Here is a 20,790-nt window from a genome sequence, read left to right on the forward strand (position 1 = left end):
ATAATTACAAAAAAAGAAAAACCAGTTAAAGGAACAAAAATACCTGCAGCCTGAAGTGGTACTTCAGTCTTTGTGCATATACACAGGCTGAGAACCCGAATAAGGATCTTTTATTCCAGTTGGTGTACTGTTAGCCAGCTGCTGCAGTCCAGGATTCCAGAGCTTTAGTCAGAAGCATCAATTTCTGTCATTTCATCAAATTGAGGCTTAAACAATTTGCTCACACAAGTATTACAATGGTAGGCGAGAGACTCATTTTCCAAGAAGGAAAATAGGGCATCAAGTGGATGAGGTTTTACAAGACTACTATCCTTCCAGTTAACAAAAAGGCCTCTCAGAAATATGTTGTCATTAAACCTTAAAAAGAAGCAACAGACTCATTTTAGTGCTGAAGGAACACTTGAAGGTGTAATTTGAATAATTATAATTCACAGTTTCAAAGTAAAGGTGGTACACATACCCCACCCCGTAAAGTCCCTTTTTCACTGAGTATCATGTGTCTTGACACGTGAAGCTTGGATAGTTTTTATTGTTTTTGCTGTGTGTTTTGCAGCCAGATTGTTTGTAGATGTCTGGGCTTTTTCTTCCATCAGGCTGTCTTTGGACCCATTTCTTCTCTAGAAAGAATTTGAGAAATAGAAAGTAAGGCTGCGAGAAAATTTTGTTAATCAGAAAATATGTTGACATTTAGAAAGTTATAAAAAAGGTTCCTCTATCAAAAGCTGTTCAAATATTGCCTCTTTAAATAGCAAACTGATTGTATAAATTCGAAGTAGGAAAGTTCAGCTGACATGCATAATAAATTTTATTCTTACAAGTTTCGTATGTATCTCAATTTATCCTCCCCCCCCCCCCCCCAAATGGGTCATGTAATTACTACACTAGGCTTAGGGCTCCCCCTTTACCAAATAGAGGGGAAGAGATAAAAGAATGGGGAGCTACGTGATCTTCAATTAGTTTTTAACTTGTCACTGAATGGACCACCCCGCACAGTGCCCTGTCAGCTGGGTTGGTTTGAAATGTGAAGGCCCCAGCAGAGAAGCAAGGAGCCAGGGTGGTACACCAAGACTAGAACTGGCAGCCACAGGGGAAATCCTGGGAATGACAGTACCTCACTGATGCTCTGTTTAGTGTTTCTGCTCTTAGAGAAATAGTCTGGCCTGTCACATAAGTCTGACATGTTTATCCCTAATTCAGAGTTCTGTTGAGATTCATCACTGGCTAAATTTGATCTGGCTCTTCAAAACATAGAACAGCAATTCCATTCATGGGTGGATTTTTGAGACATTGGAATAGATTTTCTGAAACATAGCTGGAGAGGTAGAACACAAGTGCATGTGAGAATGGGCAGGGAAATTGAAAACGAGGATCAGAAGACTAGAAAAGGAGGTGAAGGTTATGTAGGAGTATCCTGTAAGCTTGTCTTAAGATTGATTCTTTTTCACCGCCTGGAACCCTTAATGAAATAAGTGAATTGAAGTCCCTAATTCATCCTATTTTAAGCTGCTTGTAAGACACTAAGATGAAACTTACTTTTCCTAACATACTTTTCCTGCTGCCACTTGTTACGATTTTTCTTTCTCCATAGCTTCTAAGGCCCTGTATTATCTGCCTGATTTTCTCTCACTAAGCTTAGACCAAGCTTGTCTCATTTGCTTCAGGCCAAGGGCCAAAGGCCAGGTGACCTTTGACCAACCTAATCTGTTTCTATTTTACCTCTTTTTATGTGTTACATGTCTAAGCCAGGAATCATTAAATAATTTATATAATAGTCAGATTGTAGAGTACCTCCTGCCTCTTACACATTCCTTTTAAATTAAAAGATTTTTTTTTTAATTGTTAAAATCGCTGTTCCTGAACTATACAAATAGAGGCAGTTGACTTAAGATTTATCCCATTGACTGTGCCTCTTGCTAAGACCAGTGCTTGTCACTCCTATTATGTGCTCAATAGGTATTTGTTGAGTTCACAATTAATTCAGTTCCAGAGGTAAGTTTGGAGTCAGGGCCTTTTATCAGAATAGGCATGTGAGTTCTGTGTACAAGAAAGTGGAAGCTATTCCTTCAACCTCTCATGTGTATACGTAAATGTTTTCTGAGGTTCCTAAGTGATAGTGATTAGTTAAGGATAGTTGGAAAAGCAAAAGTTCAGTAAGATAAAATTAATACTTGTACTAAAACCAAAGCAAAATAAGCCCTGAGGAATAGCAGTGCTTTTTAATCCCCAGTAATCATAACAGGTTATTCTCTGTATTGTCTAGAAGTATAGGCTTAACAAGGCAACACAAATGTAATCTGAATCCAAAGCTAAACTAATCATGGATGTACTTATTAAAAAGTTACGCTGACTTGAAAAAATTGTTTGGACAACCTATTAGCTCTCCCAAATTTAGTTAACTGAGTAGAGTTGTGGTTAACCACCCAAACGGTCATCCCCCCCCCACCCCACCTTCTAGAGATACCCTTTCCCCAGAGGACTTGCTGTGGTATAGAAATGCCCCACCACTTTGTCACCAGGTAGGAGAATGTGAAAGGCAATCTCAGCATCCAGGCTCCCCATGAGATCACCTGATGTTTATTGAGACTGTGGTTCCTCTCTTGCCTCTGCCAAAGTCTATCTTGCTCTCCCCAACAAATGTTGGTATCAGAGCCCTTTTCAAGAAACTTTGTACACACAAATGTCCATCTCGGGAATCTTTTCCTAAGAAATCTAATCTAGGCTGGCACATGCATTTTTTTTTTTAATTAGTGAAGCCATTGTTCTCTTTATCGTGGCACCATATACTCTTAACAGTGTTTGTCCTAAGTCTCAGATCACTTAGACTTTGTACTATGTAGTTCTCCTGAAATATTTTTTCCCAGATTGTACCTGGTCTTGGATCATGCACCCGCCACAATTTCGTATATAAAAAAAATTAAAATACAGACTCTCAGGATAAAGGTTGATCAGCCTATCACACCAAAGTAACTTAGAAAAGTGCTTCTCAAAATCATTACCAATTCAACACCTAAAACTCATTTCTTACCTGATGAATGGTAGAGCCACCAGAACCCTGTGCATCCGAAGAACGTGTCACAGGAAGTGGAGGTACAAGATCTGTTTTTGAGCTGCAGAGAATGAGTTGGAATTAATGATTGGGACAGTACCTAGAGTTACAATTTGAGTTGGAAGAGGGGTATACCTTGGGAAGCATGTTTCACATACAGAGCATTTAATAGTTAAATGTTTCTTTTAATTAAATTCAGGTAATTTGGGCCTCCCTGGTGGAACAGGGGATAAGACGTAACCTATGAGCTATCTGCAGCCACTGTAGCACGAGTTCACTCCCCAGCCAGGGGCTACCCACATGGTTCAGCAGACCTCTCCCAACTTGCCTGCTGCTCCCCTCAGCAATGTATTTCAGTCAATCTTCCTGTTCTGTTCCCTGCTCTATCTCTGGTGAATCCTCACCCCCCACACACACACCTCTGGCCTGTAGCCCAGTTCTTGTATGGACAAATCTTTAAAAAAATATATATATATATATATATATAAATTCAGGTAATTTGTCCCCAAAACAGCAAATACAGGAACCAAGAATAAAACATGGGTGTGGCTTTGATTTCTTCTGATTACTTCTAAGATCTAGAAAATATTGGCCATTCTTTTTTATAAACCTGTACCGCTACAAGGCAGCCCTGCTCTATATTTGATAAACAAAATAACCCTGTTTCCCATCTTATTGTTTACCCAACATTTTGAGCCTTGGTTTACAGCTTAATGGTTAACAGTCCTACTCAGCAATACTAAGTGCATGAATTTCTATGACTGTAGTACTTTAAAAAAATATATATATATATTTTTATACGAGTAGCGGGGTACAGGCTAGATGTGCGGGTGGGTGAGAGGATTCACCAGAGACGGAGCGGGGAACAGAACAGGCAGACTGAAGAAATACACTGCTGAGGGGAGCAGCGGCCGAGACAGGAGAGGTCTGCTTCGCCATGTGGGATTCTTGCCAGCTGGCCGGGATTGAACCTGTGCTGCAGAGGCTGTGGACAGCTTCACAGAGTGGCGCTCAATCGCCTGCGCCACCAGGGAGGCCCTCTGACTGTAGTACTTTTGCATGTGGGTGCAAAATGATTTTGTTAACATACTCACTTAAAGCAACTGTCATATCAAGATTAGACATGGTTGCTTTCCTCAAAAAGTAATGCAAATGGCCAACAGGCATATGAAAAAATGTTCAACATCACTTGTCATCAGGGAAATGCAAATCAAAACTACCATGAGATACCATCTTACACCAGTGAGAATGGCACATATTAAAAAAACTAGCAACAACAAATGTTGGCGAGGGTGTGGAGAAAAAGGAACTCTTCTGCACTGTTGGTGGGAGTGCAAACTGGTCCAACCATTGTGGAAAGCTGTGTGGAGATTTCTGGACCTACTAAACATAGAGCTTCCATAGGATCCAACAATTCCACTCCTAGGTATTTACCCAAAGGACACAGAAACATCAATTCCAAAGAACACCTGCACCCCTATGTTTATAGCAGCACTGTTTACAATAGCTAAGCTTTGGAAACAACCCAAATGCCCAAAAATAGATGACTGGATCAAGAAGATGTGGTACATATATACCATGGAATATTACTCAGCATTCAAAAAAGATAAACACATGCAATTTGCAGCAACATGGATGGCGCTGGAAGGGATCATGCTCAGCGAAATAAGCCAAAAAGAAAAAGAAAAATACCGGATGGTCTCACTCATAGCAGGAATCTAGAAAACTTAAATAAGGGACCAGGAAAATGAATATAAGAAAGTGAAAATCAAAATCAACAAAAAACTATGAACCAGAGACACTCTTAGGGGGGCGGGGGCGGGAGGGGAGGGATTGGGGTCAGAATGGGGGGGCTGCAATTGTATGGGGAATATAACAATAAAATTTATAAAAAAAAAATAAAACCAGCATAAAAGGAAAAAAAAAAAAGTAAAGAATCATGCTAACTTTAAAAAAAATAAATAAAAGAGAAAAAAAAAAGATAGTGGTCTAGTTTCCTTCTTTTGCATATCACTGTCCAGTTTTCCCAGGACCATTTATTGAAGAGATTTCCTTTTCTCCATTATATGCTCTTGACTGTTTTATAATAAATCATTTGTATATAAAAAAAAAGTAATAAAACTACATGATAGGGCCTCCCCGGTGGCGCAGCGGTTGAGCGCTGGGTTGCGAAGCTGCCCGCGGCCTCTGCGGTGCCGGTTCGATCCCCAGCTGCTCCCCGGCCACCGGAGGAGGGTCCCACATGGCGCGCAGACCTCTCCTGCCGCCCGCTGCTCCCCTCAGCAGTGTCCTTCTGCCTGCTCTGCTCCCTGCTCTGGCTCTGGTGAATTCTCTCACCCTCCTGTGCTTCTGACTGTACCCAGTGCATGCATAAACAAAACAAACAAATAAATAAATAAATAAAACATGCCTCTATTTAAAAAAAAAAAAAATTACATGATACTTGTAGTAAAAGAAAGGGCATCAAAAAGAAATTTATCAAATGAAAAAGAAACTGCCAACTTCACTCAAATCTGACTGCATTTTTCACAACAGAACAGCCATGCATTTTTTTTTCCCTTATAAAGCCCTCAATGGAGGGCTATGACTCAGCCTTGGCATAGGCTACATCTGCATTGTGCGATATGGACCCATTAGCCACATATGCAATGTAAGTGTGAATTAAATTTTAGTTTTCACTCACACCAGCCATATCAAAAATTTGACAGCCATGTCATAGCAAGTTCTGTTGGGCTGTTCTGTAGAGCCATGAGGTGGCAACGCACCAGGCCACTTACTTCACTTCTGAGAGGACGGACCGCTCTCCATCAGAACACTGGGACCGGCGGTACTGTCGGTAACTCCGAGGTGAGTGAGAGTGCCTGATGCGGACGGGGTCGCCTTGAGTCCTGAACAAGCATCAGAAAACAATCACACCAGAAGTCAGAAGAGGACAGTCTGGAGCTCTTCCTTAATATTGAAACCAAAAAGGAATAGTGATTTCAGGGGGTTTAAAAAGAACTTGACCCCCTTGGGCTTGTAAAGCCTAAGTGGCTTAAATTTTACAAGTTAACATTGAAAACTTACTCGTTTAGCCAAACAGAAAAATAAAACTTTCAGTGTTTATGTGTATGTGTGTGTTTATTTTTTAACCACCAAATTTTAAAGAAATTATTCCCAACAGTTGGATTCTCTCCAGTAGTATGGAAGAAAAAAAATCTACAATATAGACAAAATGGCATTATTACCAAAAAGAGTTATGGTGTCCTAGCTATTAATTTAATGTCATTAATTCAACTCTTGACCTCACGAAAAGGGTGGAGAAGGGGAGGGTGTACCAACCTGCAATTAAACAGGAGTAGGGAGGAAGTGTGGGCTACAGAAGGTAAATAGCAGTGAACGAGACACCTCCTCTTTTTGACCAGCTATAGCAGGTCAGAAAGCATAGTGACTGGGTCATCTTATGCTGCATCTTGTACTGAGTGGTGATTAGGAAATCCTGTTAGGCTTTCATGAAGCATATTCAGTGTGCTAGTTTTATGTCAGGGATTGGACTGGGCTTTAAAACAGGTTTTAGGGCCAACATAATTCTCTTGTTAGAATATGAATAAAAAGAAACTTTGGTGCCAATCAATGACTATCTCAAGAAAGGAATTCATACTCAAAAACTGGTATTAATCAAAAGTCCCCTGATACCCACTATCTAGAAAATAGGCAGTTAATAGGTAATGACAGTGATTATAGAATAATTAGCTTTAGCATACCCTTTCCTATCTTTTTCTCTGTGGTTATTTATAAATTCGGTTAAAATATAAAGACAGATCATGTCATAGAACACCACTGAGAGTAAGAATGATTCTTCACTGTTAAGTACTAATAAAACTTATGAAAAGATTTACAAAGACATACTCACTCTATTTTAGTGTATGGAATCTCCTTTAATTGTTCTTCTGTCAATCCAGAAGGATCCACAAGTTCCTTTCTGGAAGGGAACAAGCAGAAAATTAAGACTGCACTCCTGGTATAAACACGCCTTTCACAATTGGCAAGTAGTTTTTCTTTCCTAATTTTGTCCCTAAAGACAGTGCTAGTAAAACTCATTAATAGAAATATATACATGGGCCTCCCCTGGTGGCGCAGTGGTTGAGCGCTGGGCTGCAAAGCTGCCCCCAGCCTTTGCAGCGCCGGTTTGATCCCCGGCCGCCAGCGAGGGTCCCACATGGCGCGCAGACCTCTCCTGCTGCCTGCTGCTCCCCTCAGCAGTGTATTTCATCAGTCTGCCTGTTCTGCTCCCTGCTGGCTCTGGTGAATTCTCTCACCCTCCAGTGCTTCTGACTGTATCCAGTGCTTGTATAAATAAATAAATCTTTAAAAAAAGAAAGAAATATATACCAGAAGCAAAGATATAAAACTAGAATGTATTAGAGAGAAAAATGGAAGGAAAACCTTTTCTGTAGCTCTTCTGCCTTATATAGTATTTCTATATCCAGAATGTTGATGCTCTCCAGGCATTTCCTAGTTCCTTCCAAAAGTTCTGCATCTCTGCCTGGTAGTAGGTGTCTTTTTTTCTTCTGAATCTGTTTTCCTTGGCATTTATTTTTAAAATATGGGCCTATCTGAGGCCCATATACAGAGGACGTTAACTGGTTCTAGGACACGTATCAGGGTTGCCTTTGTATGGACTGCTGGCATTGTGGGGCATCCCCACTGTGAGTGTGTGTTTGACAAGATAATAATGACCATTTGGCAGGCTAATGCGTCAAAGACACTCTGGGTATCAGAGGTCTTCCTTATAAATGCCTTAAAATGACATGGGTTTTAAAACAATGAATTAGAAAAAAAAATACAGTACTCACTGAATATGCTTCCATAACTCTTCTTTTGCTTGGATATCAGGACTTCTCCTATAAATAGAGAAATGACTCACTTCTGTAAACATGTTTCATGTAACAACCTAACAGCTAACATCAGCCAACCTATAACATGAAAAGTTTTCAGACAGTTCTGCCAACTCAGAACCATAAAGAAAGTCTGGGCAGGGAGAGGTAATGTGGACGGTTAGTATAAAGACATGGTTATGTAATGTATGTGACAGTGTCAGGGGTGGGGGGTGGGAGGAGTCACATAAAACCAGTCATGACCAGGGTGGGTTTCATTTAATAAAAAACCTTGGAATTAATTGCGGAAGCAAATCTGCCTCATCACTCTAGTGGTGAGTTTACAGTGACGATGATTCAGGATGTCTGTTTCTAGTCCTTTTAATTATTTCTAAGCAAAGGCAAAAGAAATATCCTTTATATTTTATATGAAAGAATCCCCAAATGTTATACGATTACCTAGTAGAAGTAGCACACACACAGGTAAAGGAAATAGTGGAACAACTCAGATTAGTAGACTATGTCACCAACACATCTTTGCCACATCAGATATTTTAAGGTTTTTGGGTCAAATCATGGGCTCTCAGATGCTAGAATATAACTGTGGTTTATAATATCACACTCTAGTGCCTTTTCCCAAACCTAACTATACATCCCATAATCTTTTCTCCTCCAAGAATTACTTAAGTGGAAATTATATCACTTCCTAAAAAGAGAAATTTGAAGTCAGCAGGCTTGTGTTTGCACTCCCCATAGTAGCAAGGAACACGAGAAATCTATTATCATTACAATTGTTGCCACAAAATGACTTTTTTCCCTGGTGAGAAAATGAAAAATTTCCCTGGTAAGGAAAATTTCATCAGTCCTTTAAAAAAAAAAAATCTAGTAATAAGCCCAAAGAAAGAACCAAACCCTAGCTAAGCAAAGGCACTGACAGACCCTACTCTGTGGGATTTTACATGAAAAATTTCATTCATAATCTGTATCAGCATTTGTGGGCTCAAATTCAGTGTCAACATATGATAACATCATTTTATTTTTTCTCAGTTAATAAGGGAGGAATTCTTATAAGGCTCTAGTATCCACAGAATAAGCTACTTTCTAGCCATTGAGTTGATTATGTTTATTTTTTCCTTTGTAGAAAAAAATATTTTCAGTTAACTCAAAAAACATTAAAACATGGAAGATAGGGGGGAAGGAATGAAGTCTTGGTCTCAAACATATAATGTGATATTGTTAAATGTAGATTTCATTATAAGAATCAAATTGCCTAAAAAAATCTTCGGTAATGCTTCTGAAGGATTTCCTTTATTGGCTGCCTTTCCTAAATTTGGCTGGTCTGATTCACTAAGACAGTATGTTAAAATATTAAATGATACTTCGGAGAAGGTGCTCATATTAAAAAGCACTAAGCAGGTGCTCATATTAAAAAGCACTAAGCTCACATTAAAAGCACTAAGCACCTTTCAGAGAACAGTGATTCCACTATATCTATTTATACTATGGCATCTGATTCTCACAGAACGTCACCCAAAAGTCTAAAGCACTGCATAATATGTAGGCTAGGAAGCTACTCTACTGGTAATCAGTTCTAACGCTAGTCTCAGAACCAATGGCATTTTGGATGGATAATTTTTTGTCTTAGGGGGCTATCCTGTACATCGTAGGATGATTAATGGTACATGCGATCGCTATTACCTTAAACTTAACTAAAAACATATCCTTGTCACACTGTAACACCTTCCCAGTATAACAACCAAAAGTACCTCCAATAAAACTGCCCTACATTGAAAAACACTTGTTGAAGCTACAACCTAATAGGCTGAGTGAAGGAACTGAGAGGCCAAGTCAGAAAGACCCATAATGCAGACAGTGAAACAGTGACAGGAATAATGACAGTGAGGCAGGGAAACAATCTTAAAAGGATGAGGGAATTGATGCAGTTGGTGACAACTACAAGGAGTGTCATTATTTCATGGCATGAGAGTCAAAGCTAAGTGCTTTGAGAGAGAAGGAAGGAAGGAGAAGGAGAAAAAGCAATGAGAGGCAAGGACCACTCACCACAGGCCTAGTGGTGAGAGATGGTAAATAGGAACAGTATATATAGACTGATACCAGAATATTTCTGAGTGTTGGAATTACAGGTGATTTTATTTTATTTTTATTTTTTCCCACGTTTTTTTTTTTTCAGCCAAGACAATTTCCTTACCTTAACTATCAGAAAAGAAAAAAAAAAAATAGTGGTATTTTCATGTTTTTTTTTTTTTTTTTAATTAGTATTGTTGTCTTTGTCTTTCCTTACCATCTTGGAAAAATTGGCAGAAATATTACCTTAAACTCAACTCAAAACATATCCTTCTAGCTATAAATACTGATTCTACAAGACTCAGGATTTCAGCCTATTTGTTTAACTTCCATAGCACTGTATCAGTGATTTACTTAATTAAGTTTTAAAAAGGTCTAGAGTTTCAAACAGCTTTAAGGTAGGGAAAAGTTCCAAAGCTAAAAAAAAAAAAAAAAAAATGCTAATTTCCACCAACTGCTAGCCCACCTGTGATTTAATAAATGTAAAGTGAGGCTATATTCTAATGAGGAATATATTATTTTTATGCTTACATCTGCACATATTTAATCAGTAATTTAGGGTGAATTCATGATCTGCAGTGGATATGGAAAGCTGTGAGTTTTAACACGCATTTTTCTTAATTAAAAGGCCCTTCACTATACAGACAGTCTACTTGAACGCACCAAATAAATTCCTAAGGAAACAGAGCCTTAACTTGCCCACAGGCAAGACGTATATCAAAATAAACATGAAGTTCTATATTACTACAAAATTTTCCAAAGTATCCCTCATTAACAGTTTATATCAATAGCCCACTTTAAGTTACCAGTCATTTTCAAACAAATTAGTTTGATGGGACATCATATAGAAATTATTTTCCTTTCTTCCAAAACCCTAAAAATAAGAAAACTTAATAAAACTATAAAGGGTTTAAACCTCTTCATCGTGCAGTCACCTTCTCTATCCTTCAAACACTCCCATTATGTACTGCAGAAAATATTATACTGATATATATACTATATGTGTTATACTATAGTATATAATATGCATTATTTTCCATATTATATTTTACTAAAAATAAAATAATAAATATGGCAACTTACTGTTTTTGTGATCTTACTACTGACTACTATTTTCAAAGGAAATTTCATTGAAAATATATTACAAAGAAAACAGTAAGTTTACTAAGCATCTTTATTTAAGGAATTCAAAACACTTAACAAATATCTCTATAACCCCTCATCACACCCCTGAGTGGTCAGAATAGACATAATTAAGAGATGTCTTATTCTTCCCCTCCTTCTCTATCCTTCACTCAGAACTAAAAGAAGTTTTGGGAGTAACCGAGCCTGCACCCTTGGTGCTGAAGATCACTTAGGAGTCACATCCAGGGACATCATCATGCTAAATATTTACTAATACACCACCAGAATTCTGTTTTGGGAACTGGGAACATCACTTTATCCTGATAACCTATTTTTCAATAAAATAGTAAGACATTATCGCCACCAGAGGGAGCCAGAGCATTCTCTCAAACACAAGTTAAACCTATGAAACTATTGTTTCAGCCTCAGTGCCCATTCCAAAGAACCCAATAAATAAGGTTCACCCACGGAGAAAAGCATTTTCATCAAAGCCGACTTTTTGTTTTCTAATGATAAGCAAACAGGAATGCCATGCAATACAGCTGAAAAAATGTATTAAATAGAAACATACTTGTCAACATTTTATAGGTTGAGATCCAATCATATGTTAGCTTAATGTTTTTTAGGAGAGATTACTGTAAGTCTCTGTTCTCTAATAATATAAATTCCCAGATTTTCACTGGGTACTTAAAAAAAGCAATAAATAAATCATGTATGAATGATGTACCATAAATATTCTGACCCTCAGTGGATACTTCTCTATGTTGGCAAGATATAGATATGCAGTAGGAATTCAAGAACTGGGAGAAAATGAGACATAACTGGTTTATTGCCTATAAGAAATGCCAAATATTCTTATAAATATAGATGAAGAACGATTTTTATTAATTTCACCAGTTATTGTTCTATCCACATTTAAAAAAAAAAAACTTATTCTCATAAAACCAATTCTAATTTTTATGTGAAATGGCCTAATCCTACCCTCTGCACATCTCGCCTCTTGTTCATCTCAAGAAAAAAATACCAAATCTATTGTAAAGCTTCTAGAGGTTAACCAAAAACCTGAAGAACTTAATATTGTAGGTACTTGACACAGGTGATCTCAGTGCTTATTAAAATCCCATAAAGACAGTGCTAACAGCCACTGCAGCACAAGTTCGATCCCGGGCTGGCCAGGGAGCAACCCACGTGGCGCAGCAGTGTATTTCAGTATATCCACCTGTTCTGCTTCCCAGTCTCTCTGGTGAATCCTCTCACACCCCCACATCTCTGGCTTACACCCCAGTTCTTATATGGATAAATAAATACATCTTTTTAAAAAAATAAAATCCCGTGAGAATGGCATCATCTATATGGGTAATGAGCTGAAATTAGGAGGCCCAGAATGCAAGACAATAATATCCAGCAAGCATTTTCTTGTCAATATAGCTCAGGTTTTTACTGTCAAAGTCCAAATTAAACAGTCAGTTTGTCCTACATAAAGTAAACCAGCACCTTCCAGAATCAGAACACTTTTATTCAGTTGTCTATTTAATACTTCCTCTTTATTGCCTACTTGATTTCTCAAATCTAACAAAACAAAACTTTTGATACTCTCCCCACACATCCCAAGCCCCATCACTCCCCATCTCAGTAAAATGGTATGGCCACCCGTTCGACAGATCAGCCCCCCCAAGCTGAAATGCATTCATGATTCCTCTCACACTATGAATAGTCTGTTCTGTTAGGGACAAAGCATGCCCTTAACAAACTCCATACAGATTTTGTGGACTCCACCCCCACTCCAAACCAAAGCCATCAAGACTCTGGGAACTACAAATCCCATCACCACTGAAGGGAGGGTTGCTGGGACCTGAGGGTGGAGTTAAGCAACCAGGTTTGGTATAAAATAAGACATGTGGGCCTTGGGGGGCCTCTTGGCCTCTTGGCTTGACTCTCGGCTTTTCGCTGGCTCTCAGCATGTCATTGGGATTCCAGGTCAGAGGAACTGGTAGGACACATTCACCAATTTATCTCCCTCTCTTTCTCCTTGAGTTATTCATTTCTTCATTTCCCCTTCTTTTGTAAATAAAGCCTTTTTATATGTGCCTGCAGTATGAATTACTCTTCCCATTTCCTCTCTCTTTCTCAAAATCTGCTATTTACCAAAAAGTTAAAGCAACTTCAGAATGAATAAGATCGTGTAGATAAGATAAAAATGAAAGCTTAAATAAGATTCTAAATTAAAGCACCATTAGAGGGCCTCCCCGGTGGTGCAGCGGTTGAGCGCTGGATTGTGAAGCTGCCCGCAGCCTATGCAATGCTGGTTCGATCCCCGGGCGCGGGGCGAGGGTCCCACATGGCACGCAGACCTCTCCTGCCACCCACTGCTCCCCTCAGCAGTGTACTTCGTCAGTCTGCCTGCTCTGCTCCCCGCTCTATCTCTGGTGAATTCTCTCACCCTCCCGCGCTTCTGACTGTACCCAGTGCTTGTATAAATAAATAAATAAATCTTTTAAAAAAATAAAAATTAAAATAAAGCACCATTAGAATCTTTCTGATTTCAGCTGATCCAATGAAAGAAATACCCAATAGATACCTATTTCTCTACCTCAAAAGACTATTCCTGAGCTTCCCCTTCTGGTGATAGCGAGTAAGTGGTGTCTGATGAGCCCATGCATTCCTAATAACTTTAAAACAAAATACACCAAGCAACTGTTTTTCTGACATTGAGTGACAGCATAAACCTGTGATCTTTAAAAGAAAGGAAGCACATCTGCTACAATTTTCTGCATAAGGGTACTTTCTTACCTGGTGCAGAGAGATGGGGAATTTTGATATTTTACATAAACATTATAATATTAATCCTAAACATACTGTGATAAATTAAGGGATCATACTGGAAATAATTCAATGTCTATCAAGAGGACAATGGATAAAACAAATTATAGTATATTCATATAATGTACTAACACTCAAAATTTTATATAATTATTTATACATGTAACATTATGAACTAATCTTAAAAATGTTATGTTGAGAGAAGCCTTATTTTAAAAGACATATATTATGTAATTATATTTATATGAAGTTCAATAAGACTAATCTAATAAACTGATCTATGGGGATGGAATCAGAACAGTGGTTGCTTTTAGGGCATGGATATTGACTGGAAAGAACATGAGGGAGGTTTTTCTATTCTATATCGTGATTGATGTAATGGACATACCATGTATACATTTGTCAAAACTCTTTGACTAGTACACTTATATAATATGCAAATTTCACCTAAACTGAAAGAAAAAGATTCCTTAGATTATTAAATTAATCTGGGCTCAGTTGATTATTAAATTTCAGATCCAATCACAAATATTTGTCCTATATTTGAATTATGGTGACTGTGATACTCAACAACTTTAGATTATTTTATTAATCCTATTTATAAACAAATTGTTCCATTTTAATTAATATTGATATTAATTGTAAGGTTTTTCTGTTGTAAGGTTTTTCTACTTCTTCAAGATTTGTATACAATTTGTATATAATTTATATGTAATTTAATTTTCCTTTTCTTTTAATATGAAATTTTAATATTTGCAGTTAATTAAACTTAGAATGCTTTTGAAATGATTAGAAAAATTGTTCTTTTTAAAATGTAATACAAAGTTACCAAATCTTGTGTATAACAGTCCCTCACAGGGCCTCCCTGGTGGCACAAGGGGTTAAGTCTCAGCACTATGAAGCTGTCCACAGACACTGCACCATGGAGTTCAATCCCCCGCCAGGGAGCTGACCACATGGCACAGATGACCACTCCTGACTCGCCCACTGCTCCCCTCAGCAGTGTATTTCAGTCAATCCGCTATTCTATTCTCCACTCTGTCTCTGGTGAATCCTCTCACCTACCTCCCATAACTTGGCCTATACCCCAGTTCCTGTATGCATAAATAAATATTTTTTAAAAATTTTAAAAAAGTAAGCATAGTGGCAATAGAGTTACCCATAACTAGACTGGGACCTGATTTTGGGTCTGTGCCATTTGGTTAAACTGTCTTCAATGAGGTCTTGATTCTTCCACATATAGATCTCTCAATTTTAATGGAGCTGGGAAATGGTGGTAACAAGACAAAGGAAATTACCAATTAATGCTTTAAGTTGAACATTTTAATTAAGTTCAGAACAAAAAAGATTATGGAATAATGAATAAAACCTTTAATGATGTACAACTGATAAAAATAAAATCACACCTGGGGTTAACTTCTAATTAGTAAGAATGTATCTATGATTTTTTTTTTATTTTATACATTTTTACATCATTTTTCATTTTTGCACAATATATGCATTTTCATCTTGGTTATAGTCCCCATACAATTCCCACCCCCCTTGTTTTGACCTATCAAATGTGTGTCTCTGGTTTATAGTTGCTTGTTGATTTTGATTTTTACTTTATTATAACTAGTCTTTTTCCTGGTCCCTTATTTAAGGTTTTCTAAATTCCTACTATGAGTGAGACCATCTGGTATTTTTCTTTTTCTTTCTGGCTTATTTTGCTGAGCATGATCCCTTCCAGCTCCATCCATGTTGCTGCAAATGGCATGAGTTTATCTTTTTTGATTGCTGAGTAATATTCCATGGTGTATATGTACCACATCTTCTTGATCCAGTCATCTAGTTTTGGGCATTTGGGTTCTTTCCATAGTTTAGCTATTGTAAATAGTGCTGCTATAAACATGCAGGTGCCCTTCTGAATTAATGATTCTGTGTCCTTTGGGTAAATACCAAGGAGTGGAATTGCTGGATCATATGGGAGCTCCATCTTTAGCAGGTTGAGGAATCTCCACAGAGCATTCCATAGTGGCTGGACCAGTTTGCACTCCCACCAGCAGTGCAGGAGAGTTCCTTTTTCTCCAACAAATGTTTTCACCAACATTTGTTGTTGCTAGTTTTTTAGTATGTGCCATTCTCACCGGTGTAAGATGGCATATTTAAAGACACATCACCCAAAGCAGTGATAGTGAAGGCAAAGATAAACAGCTAGGACTGCATCAAATTAAAGAGCTGCTGTACAGCAAAAGAGACAGTAACCAAAACAGACACCCCACCAACTGGGAGAAAAATTTTGTACACAACACTAATGATAAAGGACTGATGACAAAAACCTACAAAGAGCTGATGACACTCAACAAAATAAAAGTAAATAATCCAGTTAAAAACTGGGCAGAAGGGCCTCTCCGGTGGTGCAGCGGTTGAGCGCTGGGTTGCGAAGCTGCCTGCAGCCTCTGCGGCACCAGTTCGATCCCCGGCTGCTCCTCGGCCACCGGAGGAGGGTCCCACATGGCGTGCAGACCTCTCCTGCCGCCCGCTGCTCCCCTCAGCAGTGTTCTTCGGTCCTTTTGCCTGCTCTGCTCCCCGCTCTGGCTCTGGTGAATTCTCTCACCCTCCCGTGCTTTTCACTGTACCCAGTGCTTGTATAAATAAATAAATAAATAAATAAATAAATAAATAAATAAATAGATAGATAGATAGATAAATAAATAAATAAATCTTTTTTTAAAAAGTTAAAAAAAAAAACAAAACTGGGCAGAAGAGCTAAAAGGAAACTTCTCCAAAGAGGAAATACAAATGGTCAACAGGCATATGAAAAAAATGTTCAATATCACTTGTAATCAGGGAAATGCAAATCAAAACTACAAAGAAAGTATCTATGAATTGAGAAGAGTCCTTTAGAGTCACATAGGGTTCTGCGGTGTATCATCTCTTGCTCTCTCCAGATCTCTCTTAACCTCAGCTGGCACCCTGGTGCCTGGTACTCTCAGAGCTCACCATCTGCCTACACAATTTTTTTTCTGAATCCTCATCCTGGAATCCTTCAATTGCCTTATCTAAGACATTAATCCCCCTTCCATGAGTAAATTAATGCTGGACATCTAACCACCTAGGATTACAAAAGGATGGGTAGTGAGTTCCAGACCACTTTAAAAAGATACATGCTTTGGGAAGTAAAATGAGGGTGGGAAGTCTAAATCAAGATGATGCACACATTAAAAAAATATCCATGTAAATGGTATCAGTTCAAAAAAAAATTAGAGGGACTGAGAATCTCATCATTATGGGGTAATTTTGCTCACACAAGGTATTGCCTAGCAACAGAAGAAGTAGGCAAATCCCAACATCAGGGTATAATGAATCACTTATTGACTACAGCTTACAAACTGTAATTTGATGGGAAGATATTCACATCTGACTCAATCTGGAACAAGACTTCAGAGAAATCTACAGCATGGAACAGAGAGAACTAGAAATCTACAGCATGGAACAGAGAGAATCTTCACCAACAGATTCCAGACAAGAGACTACTCCTATTTATTCAGTTGAATAGTATGTTTTGGTTTCAAAACAAAACAAAATATGGTTTTGATTGTCTTGGCTTTTTTAAATGACATTTTTGTACTTCAATTTATTACATTTTCCAATACATGAATGAATGTCACAAAAGCTAGGCAGTAAATATGACAGACAATGGGGTAATCATGATTGAATTAATACACTTTGGAAGATCTCAAACAGACATTGCAGTCCACAAACTATTTCAAAACTCAATGTTTTCCAATCCCTATAGAAAAAGAGTTCACTTACGAACGAGATCTGTGTCTGGATCGTCTGTTGTTGGGGTCTGCCTGGGTTTTTTCCTTTTGTCTCCTCAATACAGCTTCCCACTGAGGTGCTGAGTCAACCATATCATTCTCTTGCCTGAATCTGAAAAGAGAAAGCATTCATATAAAGTTAACATCCACAGGTTCGGTGCTTTGTTTTTCAGTTTGTCCTAACTTTGCCTTTTAAAGCCATTAAAAAGTTAGCAAGTTATTTAAAAGTTGTTACAAAATGAAAAGTTATTTAAGAAACAAAATTCTACGAAAACCACTCAAATTAAAAATTATTTAACTGAATGTATCCATAAGTATATATACACATATATTTAGGTGTCTTTATACATAACTATGTAAGCATATATATGCATAACTATGTAAGCATAGGTTTGTAATTTTCAGACTTCTATCTTTGGTTTAAAATTTCCTAAGAAAAAGGCATGTCAAACAAAACTCACTTAAAACATATTTAATTTTTAACTAAAGAATCAGAGGTGTTTACTATAGAACTAATCCTAAGAAACAAAATCATTTTTAAAATATAAATTAAAGTAGCAACAAATAATTTTAAAGTGCTCTTAAAAATTCACACAAATTGTTAAAAGGTACATGGACAACAGTTACCAGATAGACTACTCACTTTTTTAATATAGAAATCTGAAGTGCAAAAAGTTAAACGTGACAATTCACTGCAGCCAGTGGGCACAACTAAGTCTACACACAGATTTAAGAGAGAATCAGAGTTGAATACTCAGTGTGGTCAGGAGAAGGGAAATTAGGAAAAGGGGATGAAGGTAGGAAAATGTCACTGGCTTTCCCCTTGTAAGATCACCAGTGTTAACAAATCCTCTTTGAAAAAAATTAATTACGGGCCTCCCCTGGTGGTGCAGCACTTGAGCGCTGGGCTGCGAAGCTGCCCACAGCCTCTGCAGCACCGGTTGGATCCCTGGCCACAGGCTAGGGTCCCATGTGGCGCCACAGACCACTCCTGCCGCGCCCGCTGCTCCCCTCAGCAGTGTATTTCGTCAGTCTGTTTGTTCTGTTCCCCGCTCTGGCTCTGGTGAATTCTCTCACCCTCCCGTGCTTCTGACTGTACCCAGTGCTTGTATAAATAAATATTTAAAAAAAAATTGCATTTTCTTTTCATTGAGGTAACTGGTTAACACCACTATTACACAATTCAGAGGTGGACCACACGTCTTCATATGTATGTTACCATAACACACCCACCACCAAGGCACTCTTGGTCCTCCATAATAGTCCACTGAGCCCCTCCACATACTGCTCCCTAGCTGCCCCCCTCTCTACGCTGCTCTGGCTCTCTAAATTCTACAGTTAGATTTCTGGGGTTTGTTTGGTTTAGTTTTTCTCTGTTTCTTAGTTTATTTTTCTGTATTTCCACGCATCAGTAAAACCATCTGGTATTTGTCTTCCTCTTTCTACTTTATTTCTATTAGCATAATCCTCTCTAGTTCGAACAATGTTGCAAATGGAAAGATTTTTTAATCTTTATTTTTTTAATAGCTGAGTAGTAGTACATTATTTATATACACCACATCTTAATCTACCCATCAGGCACCTAGGTTGTTTCCATAATTTGGCTATTGTATATAGTGCTGAAATGATACATGCCTTTGAATTTGTGATTTTAGGTTCTTCAGGTAGATACCTAAGAGTGCATTTGCTGGATCATATGGTAGTTCTACTTTTAATATTTTGACAACTCTCTGTACTGTTCTCCACAAGAGCTAGAACAGTCTACATTCTTACCAGCAGCGTAGAGGGTGCCTTCTTCTCCACATTCTCACCAACACTTGTTTCTGTTCTCTTTTGAAAAGAGTCATTCTCACAGGAATGAAGTTGTATCTCATTGTGGTTTTGGTTTGCATTTCCCTGATAATAAGCAATGATGAGTACTTTTTCATAGGCCTGTTTTCTATGTCTACGTCTTCTTTGCAGAAGTTTCTAGTTAGCTCTTCTGCCCCCTTTTTGATTAGGTTTTTTTCTTTTTATTTAATTGTATGAAATCTTTATAGATCTTGAATATCAGCTTCTTGTCAGAGGTATGACATGTAAATACTTTCTCCCATTTGGAAGGGTTTTTTTTTTTTTTTTCCATTTTAATGGTGGTTTCTTTTCTAGTGTAAAAGCTTTTTAGTTTTATGTAGTCCTATTTGTTTATTTTTGCTTTTGTTTCCCTTGCTATTGGAATCAATCCCCCCCAAAGATATCACTAAAGCCAAATCCTCTTATTTTTAATAAGATGGTCCACAAATCTGGACTTTTAAAGTGAACTTATCTAATTAGTATGGTTAACCAGTTCTAAATTTTAGAGTATATTCTATAGACCTAACAAAACCTTCCCATGGACCAAAATCAGCATACAGAAATTTTGGACTTTTTGTATCATGAATTTGTAATGGTGAGACCATGATGTTGAGGAGGATGGGGGGAAAAAAGCAAGTAATTAAAAGCATGAGATTAATTAATGTGTAAACATTGTCTGGAATGCACCACAATGATGTTCTGAAGTCATAAATACACCTTGCAAAAATCAAACACCTGTAATTTGAATATCCAGCTTCTATTTTATGTAAGTTAAGGAAGCTGCTCAGGGTGTTCATTTCACACATTGACACTTCCAGGTGTTGGGATGCCAGTGCAGATTTGCAAGATAATTGCCCCAGTACTGTGACTGCATAAACAGAACTGCTTCAAAACAACAATGCAAGAAAAGGACACATTTAGAGTCATTTGTCTTTCTGAACAGGTGTCTTTGGTTGCACTGTCACAGAACTTGGTATAGACTGTGGATGGATTTGCTCACTAATTCTAATAAATAGACAGAGGACAACTATTTGTTTTATATATAACTTGATCAGAGATAATGTAAACCAAATTTAAGTTAAAAAGAGGGAGAAATTATCTAAATCAGGCCTCCCCGGTGGCGCAGCGGTTGAGTGCTGGGTTGTGAAGCTGCCTGCAGCCTCTGCAATGCCGGTTCGATCCCCGGCTGCTGGGCAAGGGTCCCACATGGCGCGCAGACCTCTCC

At 38.0% G+C, this 20,790-nt stretch overlaps 1 protein-coding gene across 1 annotated transcript in view; it reads right to left on the reverse strand.

Moving 5' to 3' along the window:
- Positions 1-482: 482 nt before the first annotated feature.
- EPB41L4A (erythrocyte membrane protein band 4.1 like 4A) overlaps positions 483-20,790 on the reverse strand; it is a gene marked incomplete at both ends in the record, with an annotated part of 314,692 nt that continues 294,384 nt past the window's right edge. The window contains 6 exons of the mRNA XM_084234013.1: positions 483-617; positions 3,026-3,107; positions 5,824-5,934; positions 6,939-7,007; positions 7,882-7,929; positions 17,728-17,847. Of these exons, the coding sequence (XP_084090139.1) occupies positions 483-617; positions 3,026-3,107; positions 5,824-5,934; positions 6,939-7,007; positions 7,882-7,929; positions 17,728-17,847 (565 nt within the window). The remainder of the gene's footprint in view (positions 618-3,025; positions 3,108-5,823; positions 5,935-6,938; positions 7,008-7,881; positions 7,930-17,727; positions 17,848-20,790) is intronic.

The sequence above is a fragment of the Talpa europaea genome (genome assembly GCF_964194135.1).
Source record: "Talpa europaea genome assembly, chromosome: 5".
Taxonomy (NCBI): Eukaryota; Metazoa; Chordata; class Mammalia; order Eulipotyphla; family Talpidae; genus Talpa; species Talpa europaea.